Genomic DNA, 13,436 nt, shown 5'->3' with positions numbered 1-13,436 from the left:
GTGTCAGCTTGGCCCTGGGGCTGTGGGTGCCATCCAGCATGCATGGCCCTGGCACCAAAATTTGTGGGTGCCCAGCCCCTTCATGGGGAATTTTGTGGGTGCTTGAGCCCCCAGGGCCCCAGGGAGTTGGCACCTACCGGTAGATGCTGAGGTGGGAGCACTGTAAATTCTGCCTGAGCGCCATATTGTGGAGGTGTTGATGGCACATCTATATAAATCCTCATTGTACACTGTGATGTTTGGTGTCTGAAGTCAGAAAAGGATATACGTGCACTGCAAATAGCTGGGTGTTTATCATACATTCGATGCATATAGGAATCCCTCAGCTTTCACGTGTTATCCCGCACGAAGAAACTCCATATGGTGCAAGGGTCATGGGGCCACACTGCTCCCAATCACAAGTCTAGCCAGTTCACACTTTAAATGTACAGAGGCCAAGGATGGAACTGGATCAGGCACAACTTCAGGAATAAGGATTGTGGGACAGCCATGCTACCCTTTAATTATGTGGAGTCCCTTTGCATGGAATGAAGTGTGAATGGGGGCTTATGAGCCTCCTCTAATCACTCCCATCAAATGATATTGGCTGTAATCAGTACTGAGCTAAATGGACCAGTTGTCTGGCTCATTATAAGGTAGGGTGGCCATATTGCAAGAAGTAAAAAGCACACAAAAACACACTTCCTGGTTCTGTTCTGGCAAAAACCCTGACATTTTGTCAATTTTTTGAAATTCCCGTTTGGATCCCGAACGCATGGCAACCCTGTTATAAGGCAGCTTCCTAGGGAGGCTTCTCAAAGAAACATTTGTTTGTACAGAAAATTTTAGCAATATGCTCTTCACAACTGTGTCTATTGTTTGAGTATCTGTACCTTTCATTAAGAAAAGAGTTTTCAATGCAGGAAGCCTCAAGCACTTTCAAAAACCTTTCATTAATGTTCATTTTGAATGGGGTTGGGCAGAATTTAATTGCACGTATCCCTTTTTGTTTAGAAAGAACAACTGAATCAAAGTAGGCTAACACACTAACTTAGCACAATAGTTTGGGCTTCGGTTTAGAGTAAGATGCCATCACTAGAGTATAAATTCTAGAACAGCCTCTTACACCCTTTTCAGCTACATTAACTGCTTCTTTCTGCCTTTCACAAACAGGTAGATCAGAATAAACTCACAGATCAGCAGCGGGCGTTGACTAATGGCCAGAACCCTCTGCCTGTGTATCTTTGTCTCAGTGTAAAAGAAAAACTAAGTAATCGAGGATTTAGAGGTAATTGCAAATATTTTATAAATATATGCTTGCATTTAATTCTCAAACAGTAGAACTGAGGACTAGAAAGGCTGATTCATGTAATTTAGGAATACTAAAAGATACTCTTCTGTGGCTTCCTTTTTAGAATGGTTGGAGTTCACCCCTTATGAAGTGGGATTTCAAAAATATGGAGCCTACATTCGTGCTGAACATTTTGGCAGTGAATTCTTTATGGGTCATTTGATGAAGAAAATCCCAGAATCACGGATCTGCTTCTTGGAAGGTAATTAATAGGGCAGTCCTATAGACACCTATTCAGCAGTAAGTCCCATTGAGTTAAGAACATAAGAAGATCTGGCTGAATCGGACCAATGGCCCATCTAGTTCAGATTAATTGGCACAAGATTGTAGCCAATAATAGTAAAATACTTTTATTTTTAGGAGTATTTGAGTCTTTAGCACAGAGCTCTAGCAGATTATAAATAGTTCTGTGTACAGTAAGGTTCTTTTGATAAACAATCTATTTGCCACTGCTATGAGCACATAAAACCTACTCTATTTAGAATTTTCCTATGTTGGCATAAAACACTGAAAGACTAAACATATTTGGGACATATCTATCTTATTATAAAGCACATTTAAATTAAGTGTGTGCTTAATTATCATCTACTGTGACCAATATGTATTAAAAGAGCATGCACAAAACATTTCCTATACCTTGTTGCTGGCAAATAGGCACTTCCACATCCTATATGCAATTAGCAAGAGGGTGGGAATGCATTTGATGATTGCACCAAAGACGCAAAATAAATTATGATAGTTCCATAATTGCAGCGTTTGGAGTGTTGCTACTAATGAGCTACTTACTTAGATGTTCTTGAAAACCAATAATTTCAAATCCCATCATGTGCTCTATTCTAATTTACCAGTAGGTGGCTCTGTGTGCTTATACTAAGAAACTATAAATTATAATGACGTAGCAATCTTAAAACATGTTATGTGTTCATAACTAGAACAGAGCAAAAACAACTTCCTGGATTTTTCCACCCTATTTTTCACCCATAGGCAGCAAAAATGGGTGCCGTTTTGTCAATTATTCTCTGGAGGGATAAGAAATTATCCGGTTTCTAGGAAGTGTGCCTCACCATTAGCTGTGGCATCAACATTGCTTCTTCTCTCTCTCCACTCCCAGCATTTATATCCTTTTTTATTTTTATTTTTTATTTTTTTATTCTTCTGCTTACAGTGGCAACTGTGTTGGCAGCCTAGCCAATGTCCCCAGCCTAGCTTTGTTCCTTAGCAGTCTTGGGTGATCTTCTGAGATGTTTTGGCTCAATTCTTGTTCAAAGTCTCTTATATATATTATCTCAGTATACCCTATCAGTCTTGTAATGTATACCAGTATTAATATATTAGCATAAACAGAAGGCTGAGTAGAGGCTCTTCCTAAAGGTTCATGACTGAGGTGAGATTTGAACCAAGAAATAGACTCACAGCTCACCCACTTTTAGGCACTATGTAACATGGGCATCTCAAACATGAAAACTACACAAATTATTCCCAATTTCCCAATTTCTTCCCTATCACAGGAATCTGGAGTAGTGTATTTTCTATAAATTTGATGGATGCCTGGTTTCTGAGTGTTAGTACGGAAGATTTTTGGCAGAAGTGGACACGAAATAGAATAACTGAGCTTGGTAAGTTACTGTTCCATTTTGTTTCTGCTCTGTTTATTTATGGGGACAGAACATTTATGTACTTTCCTTCTGTAGTCCTATTTATGTGTTATTTGTGTGTATGTTATAGCTGTGTTTACTTGGGAGTAGTGCTTTTAGCCTTGCCTCTTTCTTTTCAGTAACCATCACAGTTGCCCATAAAGCAGCTCTTAACACACAGGCTTCTGCCTGTACAGGTGTTCAGATCATGCACACAAGCAGGAGCTTGCTTTTTGGGGTGACTTCACAGACAACTGTAGGCAACCTGTGGTTATCAGAAGAGAGAGACCTGATGTCAGGACAGGGCAAAAAGTATGAACATGACTATGCCCTACATGTGCACAACACATCAGTGGGCCTTTTGTATTTCAGTGATGTATTTTACAATTCTTTAAGCAATGCTACAAAACACACCGGTAATTATTAGTGCCATATACAAAATAATCACAAGCTTACTTTGGCCTGGTTTTGGCCCTGGGACTGACTTTGTTGCCCTGCTAGGTGACCTTTAGCAGAAAAGAAACAGGATGGTGTGTGCCTGTTTGTTCTGCTGTCCTGGGAATTTTCCAGTATCATTGACCACAGGATCTCTCTGGATTGGCTAGCTAGGCTGGGGCTGAGATGGCACTGTATTGTGATGATTCCAGCCCTATCCAGAAAGTGCCTCTGAGGGACTCCATCTTGTCATGGGTCCATCTTGTTATCCTTGTGCTGTTCATCACCTACATTAACCCAATGTTAATGGTCATCACCTACATTAACCCAATGGGAGCAGCCATCCAGAGTTTTGGAGTACTTACTGTCCCCCATAACTCCATCTCTTTGTTCTAGCAGATTCCAGAGAAGTAATAGGGGTTCTAAACCAGTGTTTGGGATCTGTTCTGGACTTGATTTGGACAAAGAAACTGAGGCTTAATCCAGATAAAATGGAGATACAAATGGCCACAAGAGAGCTAGCCTGGGATTGGTAATTCACAAAGTTTCTGATGGGATAGCACTGTGTCTGAACAATCAGGTGCATTGCATGGAGATGCTACTGGACCACCCATGCTCTTAGAGGAGCAATGGATGTCTGTGGCCAGGAACGTCAGTGCATAGCTTCAGCTGGAGTGCTACTTACACATTTTCTAGAAAAGACAGATCTGGCCAGTTTCACTTCCCTGGGCACATTTTGGTTATCAACTACTGTAATGCAAAGCTCTCTACAGTAGGTTGCTTTTGAAAACTAAGGAAATGGAAGCTGGTGCAGAATGCTGCTGCCAGAGTCTTGCTATTCAAAGCATATAACCATTGCTATTTGATCTGCAGTGGCTCCTGGTGTGTTTCCGGACCACTGGTTCAGACCACCTTTAAAAGTTCAAGTGCTTCAGGTCCGGAATCCCAGAATTCTGCTTTTGATTTAATATCTGTTGTGAAACGTTTGTTCTGTGTGCCACCAGCATCTGAGATATGCAGGCCATGGGCTTCCTCAAAAGGCTCATCTGGCTCCCTCCTTTTTAGCTTTTTGTATGCATTCTGCTTATGATTCAGTTTGATTTAGATTAATTCTCTGTTCCCTGGGATCACAGCTTTTTGTTGCATCTTGTATCGCTGCTGCTTGTTGTTATGATAGCATTTTAAATATTTTAGTGGTGTTATTCTGTTTTTATTGCGGTGGTTCCAAAACACAAGTTTGCAACAAAGTGTAAACCCTGTATGGTGCCTGTGTTAGCAAAGACATGTTTTTTTTAATCAGGTACACCTTAAACAAAATAGTTTTTCTTTTTTAAAATAAAGTATGACAGTGGTAACAGGGACATATTGGTAAAGTATGACTTTGATTTTCTAAGTAAAAGGACCTCATTTAAAAAACAGTTTACCCTATTGGTACCCAACACTGACAATTAGCACAAGGGTGGGGGCACAAGTGAGTATTATACTGACTGGATGAGCTTAGAGTGGAATACTACCAACAAAGGTGTTTCCCAATGTTTGCTTCCTGCAGCAGTGATAACACTTTTGAGCTTAACTCCTGCAAATCAGATAGGGTTTGGGCTGGATCTCATGACTATCGCTGCTAGTCCAAATGGCTAGTAAAAGCTGGCCCTACACAGCAGTGCAGGTTATATCAACAATAGATGACACCTATGACATATATTGGTGCAGAACAGAGCTGGTGTAACGGCTATCTACCTACATGATGCAGGCAGATGAAATGTTGCACATAATCACATTGAAGCAGACCATATATAAGCAGACCAGCTTTGGAACTGTAATTTGGAGTTTTAGGTAGATTTGATACAAAAACAAACTTGTAGAAAGCCAAGATGGTATGGGGAAATGAAGCACTGTAAATTTCAAGCATCTCATAGCATGGTTACTATTTTCTAACATGGAAAAAAATGTGTTTAATATGTTGTTCCTTCTACAGAGGAATGTCCTTGGTATCCGTCAACAGATAAACTCCCTACCCGTATGCAGTATCCTCTGGACAGCCTTGCCAATGCTTTTCAAAATGTTATTATGTGGCGACCAGCAGTTTCGGTGATCCCTAATTTTCTGAGAGGCTGCCAAATGCACAACGAATACCTAAAGAGCGAATTTTCAAAGTGGAAAGGTATAGCAAGAGCTCTTTTTTAAATGAAAGTTCCCTTGGGTTAGCTTGCTTGGCCAATACCTAAAGCCTTCATATGGTAATCAGGGAGTCTTTAAGGACTGAGCATTTCCTCTTCTTCCAGAGGGGAAGGACTTCCTGGGTAGGCAACAGAAATTGTGTGCTCTACCCAGTTACTGAAAGACAGAAGTTCAGAGACCGGAAATGGACAGTCTCTTGAAATGTCATGAGTGGGGAGAACTATATTTTGAGTGCATTTTCTGTTTCTTTATGTTCCCCGTAGGAGCAGCACTGCCCGTTTCTGACCACAAATTCATTTCTTTCAGACTGTGATCTTGATACCTTTCCGAACCAGCTGACAGGAGCTGAAGATTACCTGTATCTGGTAGATAATGCATTTGCCCTTGAAAGCAGCTACCCGCCACTCATGAGGCAGGGAAGAAATGTGGATCTCATAATACACTTAAATTACAGCGAAGGATCACAAATAACGGTAAGCAATCTTGAGCACAGCTTCCCCCCCCAACACAAATAATGGGAGTGTGCATAACTTATTTGCTTTTGACAGTTGGTTACTCATTTCTGTCCCTATCATACAAAGAGGAAGTTGATGGTCTGTACTCTGTGCCTTCTCTTCTGTTGAAATCATCTTCTTGCAGCTGTTTCCTCCTCTGCCACCAGCAATACCAGGGCTGTGAGAAGGGGAAACTGACAAATGCTGTCTTTCACACATCTTCCCTGTCAGATGGAAGAGAGATAAGATAAATATTCTGCTAGCTTTATTCACATTGCAACAGGGCTTCTGTGAAAGCAGTCTTCCACCAAATCAGTTTTTTTCTCTTCTAGACAAGTTCTGCTGCTTTTTGTTTGCATGTACACAAGACATGTATTTGGAGGTCAGTTCTGAATACACAAATAAGGAGGTGACTTTTGTGTGTGAGCTGTTAAAAGCCTATGCACAGGATGCATGTTCTCAGTCCTGTTTGCAAGAACAGTTTCCAGCCAAGTTTCCAGACTTCACTGAGAAAAACTTCTTTCCCATTCTTTCTTTCTTTCAGTTGCAAAGAAAAGGCCTTTTGCTTTGATACTGCTGCTACCACTGGGACAACTGTGGATTGATTTATGTTTTAAGATTTTTTATAGCACTTTTTACCAAATGAAAGGTCCCAAAGCAATTAATCCCCTTGAAGACTTACTTTCTCAAGGGCTTGGGGGGGGGTTTATTCTCTTGCCCTCAGCACTCCTTTCTCCAACTCTTCCTCTTATTTACTCAGAACAGAGATGGAAGTTCTGGGAGTTGAGCAAGGTTGAACAAAATTGATATTAATGGGTGGGGTTCTTTAAGGTTTCCAATCACCCTACAAGCTGTTCACATAGTTAAGTTTGGGCAACTAAGGGCACCCTTCTCCCTAAAAAGAGATGGTTAACAATATAATTAGTTCGTTCTGCAGCATAATTTGCCTTCCACACAGCTGAGATAGAATCTCAAAGCCCTTTAATGGAGAATTTAAGATGACCTTCTGGTCACAGGTGAAGTGCAAACTCTGCAGTGTTCCATGTTGTTGGGATTGGGGAAACCAGAGATTAAAAAAAAAAAAGTCTACGAATTAGGCGTGTGCGAATGCACTTCCAGTCTATCAAGTAATGGCTCCACTATTAAAATCATGCTTGGATTTTATCCCCCTTACATAGCCTCTGGAAAAAGCCGCAAAGTATTTATCAGAACAAGGAGTCCCATTCCCTCAAATTATACCAAAGGAAGATGGTGATCTGAAGGAATGCTACTTGGTGGGAGATCAAGAGGGCCCTGAAATTCCAATAGTGCTTCTTTTCCCCTTAGTGTGTGACACATTCAAAGAGTATAAAGCACCTGGTAAGTCTGTACAAGTCTGATAATTTTTGCTTTTCATTACATTATGATCAATTCTGTTCTTTGACTAAGTTGGAAATCTAAGAGAGTTGTTTCAAAAGGAAAATGAAGAAGCAGGGGTAAGACATGCTTACTACTAAACAGAAGCAGTACACAATTCAGGATACCACCCCCCCTTTCCCCACTAGTCATATTCTTTGCAACATCGGAGGTGACACTGGGCTGTGCATGTCCCAGATTACATGTGGCTTCATGTGCTCTTCTAAAAATACTGCCACCCCAAAAAGCTATTGAGTTTTTTTCTGCAGTTGTACTTGGGAGATGTCATAGGTCTTCTATGCCAGCATTTGGACCAAAACATTGATTTTTGAGATGGCACAGTCAGCTGGATGAAGTATTTCACTCAAACCTAAAGACCCAGTTTTAATTGAGTCCAGTCTCAGCCACACATTCCGAAAGAAGATTCGGGCACACTGCTTCTGTACTGAGGAGAAACTGAAATAAAGGGAAGAATAATTACACTCCAACAGAATGATTTTCCTAAAGAGACGCTTTAAAGTCTGTAATGCATTTTGCTGTACAAATTATTGAAGACAATAATAAGCCTTCCTTATTTTCCTTACCAAGATGATATCTTTATTTCTATCCGGGTTATTTCCCATGTACATATACCTCATGCATGAGAATTAACAATTTATATATCTGAAGAAGTGGACTTCTGCCCACAAAAGTTTATGCTGAATTAAATCTGTTAGTCTTTACGATACCACAACACTCTCTGTGGTGTTTGCTGCAACAAAAACCAGGCTATCTATCTGAAATAAAACTACCTACTTATATATTGTTTTTAAATCTTAGGTGTGAAACGAAGCCCTGAGGAGATGGAAGATGGTGAAATTGATGATCTTACCAGTTCCACTGGCCCATATAATATATATTCTTTGCGGTATTCAGAAAAGGACTTCCAAAAGCTAGTAAAACTTTGTGAGTACAACATCCAAAATAACATAGATTTGATTCTCAAAACTTTGCGTATAGCTGTGGATCGGAAGAAGCAGAAGAAGAAGAGTTAACAATTTCAAAATCCATGGCGAGCCTTTTAGCGGAAAGAGAGCCTCAAACCTCTGACATTGTTCAGTAGTACTAGGGAGTAATCGGCATTTCATTCCAGAAGGAAAAACAAAGAACTCAATCAAACAAATATTAAAGTCGCTGTATAACCCCTTCAGGAGGAAATACTGGATATTAGAAATTGTTAATGAATACTGTAAGTCATTCTACTTTTGTTCTTCATAGACAGTTCTGTGGCCGTACATTACATTATCATCTTGGAAGCTACTTTTAAGTGCTCTGAACAAATTATTGTAGAAATACACTGTAAAACTTCTTTCTTACAGTGCTATTTATGCTCTACATATCACTCCCTTTCCCAATGCATTTGAGGTGTTTTATGTATTGTTTCATGGTTTCTGTACAAATTATGTAAGAAGAAGTGTTTTGCATAAAATTGTTTTGCTCAAATATGAGTAGTGCTAAATGATTTTTATTAAAACAAATAAAACCAGTTTCTGGTACCTATGCAACAGTATCACTCTGGAAAAGTCTCCATGTGCAGGAACAGGCAGTACTCATACTGTTCTATGTAAGAATCTTCATTGGATGAATCAGATTGGTCCTATGATTTGATAGGGAAGGAGGGAAAGCTGTTCAAAACTGTCGAAGAACATGGTGCTGATCATGTTTTGATGCTGGGGTGGTGGTGGTGAATCCTTACACAACAGGATGATGGGGCAAAAATTCCTGGCTACTGGAATAAGGGTGATTTCTTCATATAAAGGTAAAGGTAAAGGACCCCTGGATGGTTAAGTCCTGTCAAAGGAGACTATGGGGTTACAGCACTCATCTGGCTTTCAGGCCGAGGGAGCCAGCATTTGTCAGCAGACAGCTTTCCGGGTCATGTGGCCAGCAGGACTAAACCGCTTCTGGTGCAACAGGACACCATGATGGAAACCAGAGCACATGGAAACACCATTTACCTTCCCGCCACAGCGATACCTATTTATCTACTTGCACCGGTGTGCTTTTGAACTGCTAGCTTGGCAGGTACTGGGACAGAGCAACTGGAGCTTACTCCATCACGGGGATTTGAACTGCCAACCTTCTGATCAGCAAGCCCAAGTCTCAGTGGTTTAGACCACAGCGCCACCTGCATCCCTATCCCATCCTCATTCTTTATATAGCACCCAGCGCAACAGAAAACCCCCACAAAAAGTCTGTATCTACACACAGAGACTGAGAAAAAAGAAAGATGAATGATTTTTATTTAAGAGAACTAGTCCCGGGTTTAATGCAAAAATTGCATGGCTAAAATTTATAACATAAAGGGTTTGGTTTTGCGCCTTCAGGAAATCATTTTCTGCATGTACAAAAGCTGCAAGCACATTTCATTAACTGAAGATCTTACCAGCTGGTGAACTAGTAGTTTTCAGAATGCACAAGATTTCAAATAAAAGAAAAGTAGATTTAATTCTACATGGGATGCCTTGTGCCCATCTTCAGAAACAGACTGAATCACTATTCAGAGAGCCAGTGTGGTGTAGTGGTTGAGAGCGGTAGTCTTGTAATCTGGGGAACCGGGTTCGCGTCTCCGCTCCTCCACATGCAGCTGCTGGGTGACCTTGGGCCAATCACACTTCTGTGAAGTCTCTCAGCCCCACTCACCTCACAGAGTGTTTGTTGTGGGGGAGGAAGGGAAAGGAGATTGTTAGCCACTTTGAGACTCCTTAAAGGGAGTGAAAGGCGGGATATCAAATCCAAACTCCTCTTCTTCTTCTACTATTATTCAGCATTCATATTGCCAGTCCATACTGGATAGGGATGGGAATTGTACTGTACCAACAACAAACTTTTATGGTTTTTGTTGCAGGAAGATACATCAGCTCTTCCATTGTGGGAAGATGTCTGGGTTCTTGCAAGTAATAGATCTAAGATAGGATGGCAGGGCATAAAAATCTTAGGTAACAAGGATCTCTTTTACACTATCAAATTATTAAGCATTAATATTAACATTTTTAGATTCAGTACCAGAGCAAGATGCCTAACATTTCACCTGCCAAATCAATAATTTTGGGGATATGCTGCAGTGTTACATTTATGAGATGTAAGGAACTGGTATTCAAAATGAATACAGATTCTGAGATGCCACCATAATTGCAAGCTGTTGTGGGAAACTTTCATATTCAGTGCTAATGCATCTAGCTACAAGCCTTGCAAGAACCCTACAATGCAGGGAAGGGGAACTTAGTGGCCTTCCAGCTGTTATTGGACTACAACGGCCAGCCAGCATAATCAATGGTCAGGGATAATGAAAATTACAGTCCAGCATCTCAACAACTACAGTTGCCCCTGCTGTAAGGTCAATTATTATTGTTATCCCACATTGAAGGTGTGTAGCTTGGGTACTTCATTAGAGACCCATGCTCTCTGAGGCCAGGAGTGCCTTTTACCAGCTTTGTCTGGTTTACCAGCTACAGGTGTTCTTTTCCAGTGTAGTCCAGGCACTGGAAACCTTGAGGCTGGATTACTGCAAGGTGCTCAGTGTGGGGCTGCAGAAGGCACCTGACACGTGACACCATTATTAAAAAGATCCTTTAGCACCATCAGCTGTGTCTTGTGGAACCCTTTGCCAACAGGGATTCAGCAGGGGCCCTCTATTTCAACTTTGCTGAAAACTTTTCTATTCTGTCAGGCTTATGCAGGCAATTAACAACACAAAATTTTTCATATGGTTTTCTTTATAACTGTTTTAAATCACCCTGATGGGGTGTTTTTTATGAATAGTGGTATATAAAAATATTTTAATAACATGAATAAATAAGGGGGGAGGTTTGAGATTGAGATTGACTTGAAAAGGCCACCTAGTTAATTCAGGGTAGAGGGAAGATTTAAACTAGGAACATCCTTGTGTGTAGCTCAGTCTCTTAGTCACCAATTCCTATCACTGAATGGTTGCAGTTGATGAATGTACTATGACAAGCTGCGGACTTAACAGGAATTGCAGGGAAGGGCATGATTTAAGTTGCCCATTGTGCAATAGTATGAGATTCTGCTAAGTTCTAGGGTCTAGATAGGACCCAACACCAAACCTGAGAATCTCAGCATTGCAATCCAATTACTGTAAAGCACTGACTGCAGAGATTTGGGGTAAACTGAGCAGGAAGCTTTGGTGTGCATCCCCAAACTTACCGTAAGTTCACCAAGCCTTCCAGGATAATTCAAGAAGCTACTAGGGTCTTTGGAACCCTTGGAGGAGTTATTAATTAACCAACTAGGAATTGCTTTTCTTCCAATGCCAATTAATTTCTCTCACCCAGAATTCTTTTTTACTTCAATGTGGCCAATGCCTATTTTGAACTAAGAGAAGGGGTGAAACCCTTATGGTATACATTTGCTAACCTAATACCCTTTTCCAGGGCCCGATAAATGGCCACTCACTTGATCAGGCTGATTATGTTCCAGCCCATGCTGTTTTTCCCTCTCCCTCCACTCCCCATCTCCCTGAACCCTCAACAGTCCTCAGGAGATTGTTTTGTTTTAAATTAAAAACAAATATTTTTCTGGATACCTGGGGCATCTCCAGACTGGTGGTGTTCCCCTGTCCAGGTGGATTCTGCAACATGTTACTGATGCAATAATAAGCCATTAGCAGATTTATAGTTGACCATCCTCTATGGCGCAACAAAGTCTGGGAAAACAAAACCAGCAGCATTTGTGGTATGAAAAGTTACAGAACATCAGCAGAAAGCTGTAGTGCATGCTCCAGAATGAAGCAGTAGGTCTGCACCAAAATCTTTGCAGGTGCAAACAGTACTGAGAGTGGGATCAAGGATAACCACTCTGTTCTACCATCTTGCTTGGTGACAGATATGAATGCACAAGAAAAAGGAGAACAAGAAAAAGGCTTCTGGATTGGGACTAGTAAACCTGTCCAAAAAAACGGGCAAAAACAGAGGAGGCAGCAATGGCTCCTTATCGAAAGTAGCCCTATGTGTTTACTTTTCTCTCTTGGTAGCTCAGTCGAGATAATTATTTATTGTTCATTCCTGTATTCCTCTCTTCCCTCCACAGGGCTCCAGGATGGATAACCACTGCAAAATACAAACACAATAAAAACAATAGTTACGCTATCAGTAAAATATATTATGAATAATTAAAACGTAACACAATGAAAAATCAAACTGCTAGGCTCCTGTCCAATTTGCCCTATCCTGGTAAAACAAATTACATTTTTAATTATGTCCATCTGGGAGAACCACCAATTTCGACCACAGAGTATGTTCCACAGATGTAGCCACGAAGAAGGCCCTGCTCCTTAATGGGACTGTAAACAGACTTCTCACCCCCTGATTTTCATAGCCTAGAGGGAGCACACAGACAGGGCCGGATTTAAGTTTGATGAAGCTGTAAGTTACTGAAGTTAATGGGGCCCTTTATATGTCCAGCTGTCCTTTGTCAACAACAAATTGTCACTTTTTTGTGTTGAATATATGCTATATACTAATTTATGAACCTAATAGGTATCTAAAGCCATGCAACCAGTCCGTGCAGAATGTAGGCACCCTATATATAGAAATGAGCAGACCAATGATATTTTAGGGAGCAGGCTAGCAGGCAGGGCCCATTACTTACATCACAGGAGCCTACACAACACAAAACACTGTTGCTGTGTGTAGGTTTTGTTTTATTTGTTTTTTATCTTATTTTTTGGAAATGTACATCGGTTTTTTCCCTTTTATTTATTGGGGGGGCCCCAAGAGAGTGGGACCCTAAGCTATACCTTGTTTAGCTTATACGTAAATCTGGCACTGCACACAGGCATCCAGTCTTTACAGCTGCTCATGCAAACTGCAGCTGCTGCCACCTCTCACTCACCTGTGCACTTCCCCTTTGGGTGGCATAATGGTGGGAGCTGAGCGTAGGGAGCCCAATTGTCCCCTCCACCTTGAGAAG

General features: G+C 40.9%; 2 protein-coding genes across 3 annotated transcripts in view; one reads left to right on the top strand and one right to left on the bottom strand.

Moving 5' to 3' along the window:
- Positions 1-9,015, top strand: part of LOC309340772 (cytosolic phospholipase A2 epsilon-like) — a 46,476-nt gene extending 37,461 nt beyond the window's left edge. For both annotated transcript variants that reach the window (XM_081859848.1, XM_081859849.1), the window contains 7 exons: positions 1,153-1,267; positions 1,395-1,532; positions 2,839-2,946; positions 5,375-5,560; positions 5,884-6,050; positions 7,250-7,430; positions 8,286-9,015. In XM_081859848.1, the coding sequence (XP_081715974.1) occupies positions 1,153-1,267; positions 1,395-1,532; positions 2,839-2,946; positions 5,375-5,560; positions 5,884-6,050; positions 7,250-7,430; positions 8,286-8,500 (1,110 nt within the window). In that variant the 3' untranslated portion in view covers positions 8,501-9,015. The remainder of the gene's footprint in view (positions 1-1,152; positions 1,268-1,394; positions 1,533-2,838; positions 2,947-5,374; positions 5,561-5,883; positions 6,051-7,249; positions 7,431-8,285) is intronic.
- LOC309340994 (cytosolic phospholipase A2 delta-like) overlaps positions 1-13,436 on the bottom strand; it is a 272,520-nt gene that overhangs the window by 19,653 nt on the left and 239,431 nt on the right. The gene's annotated exons all lie outside the window — the stretch shown is intronic.

The sequence above is a fragment of the Podarcis erhardii genome (genome assembly GCF_964252035.2).
Source record: "Podarcis erhardii genome assembly, chromosome: 1".
NCBI lineage: Eukaryota > Metazoa > Chordata > Lepidosauria > Squamata > Lacertidae > Podarcis > Podarcis erhardii.
Note: the sequence above shows the minus strand (reverse complement) of the source record. Positions and strands in the feature narration are given on the sequence as shown.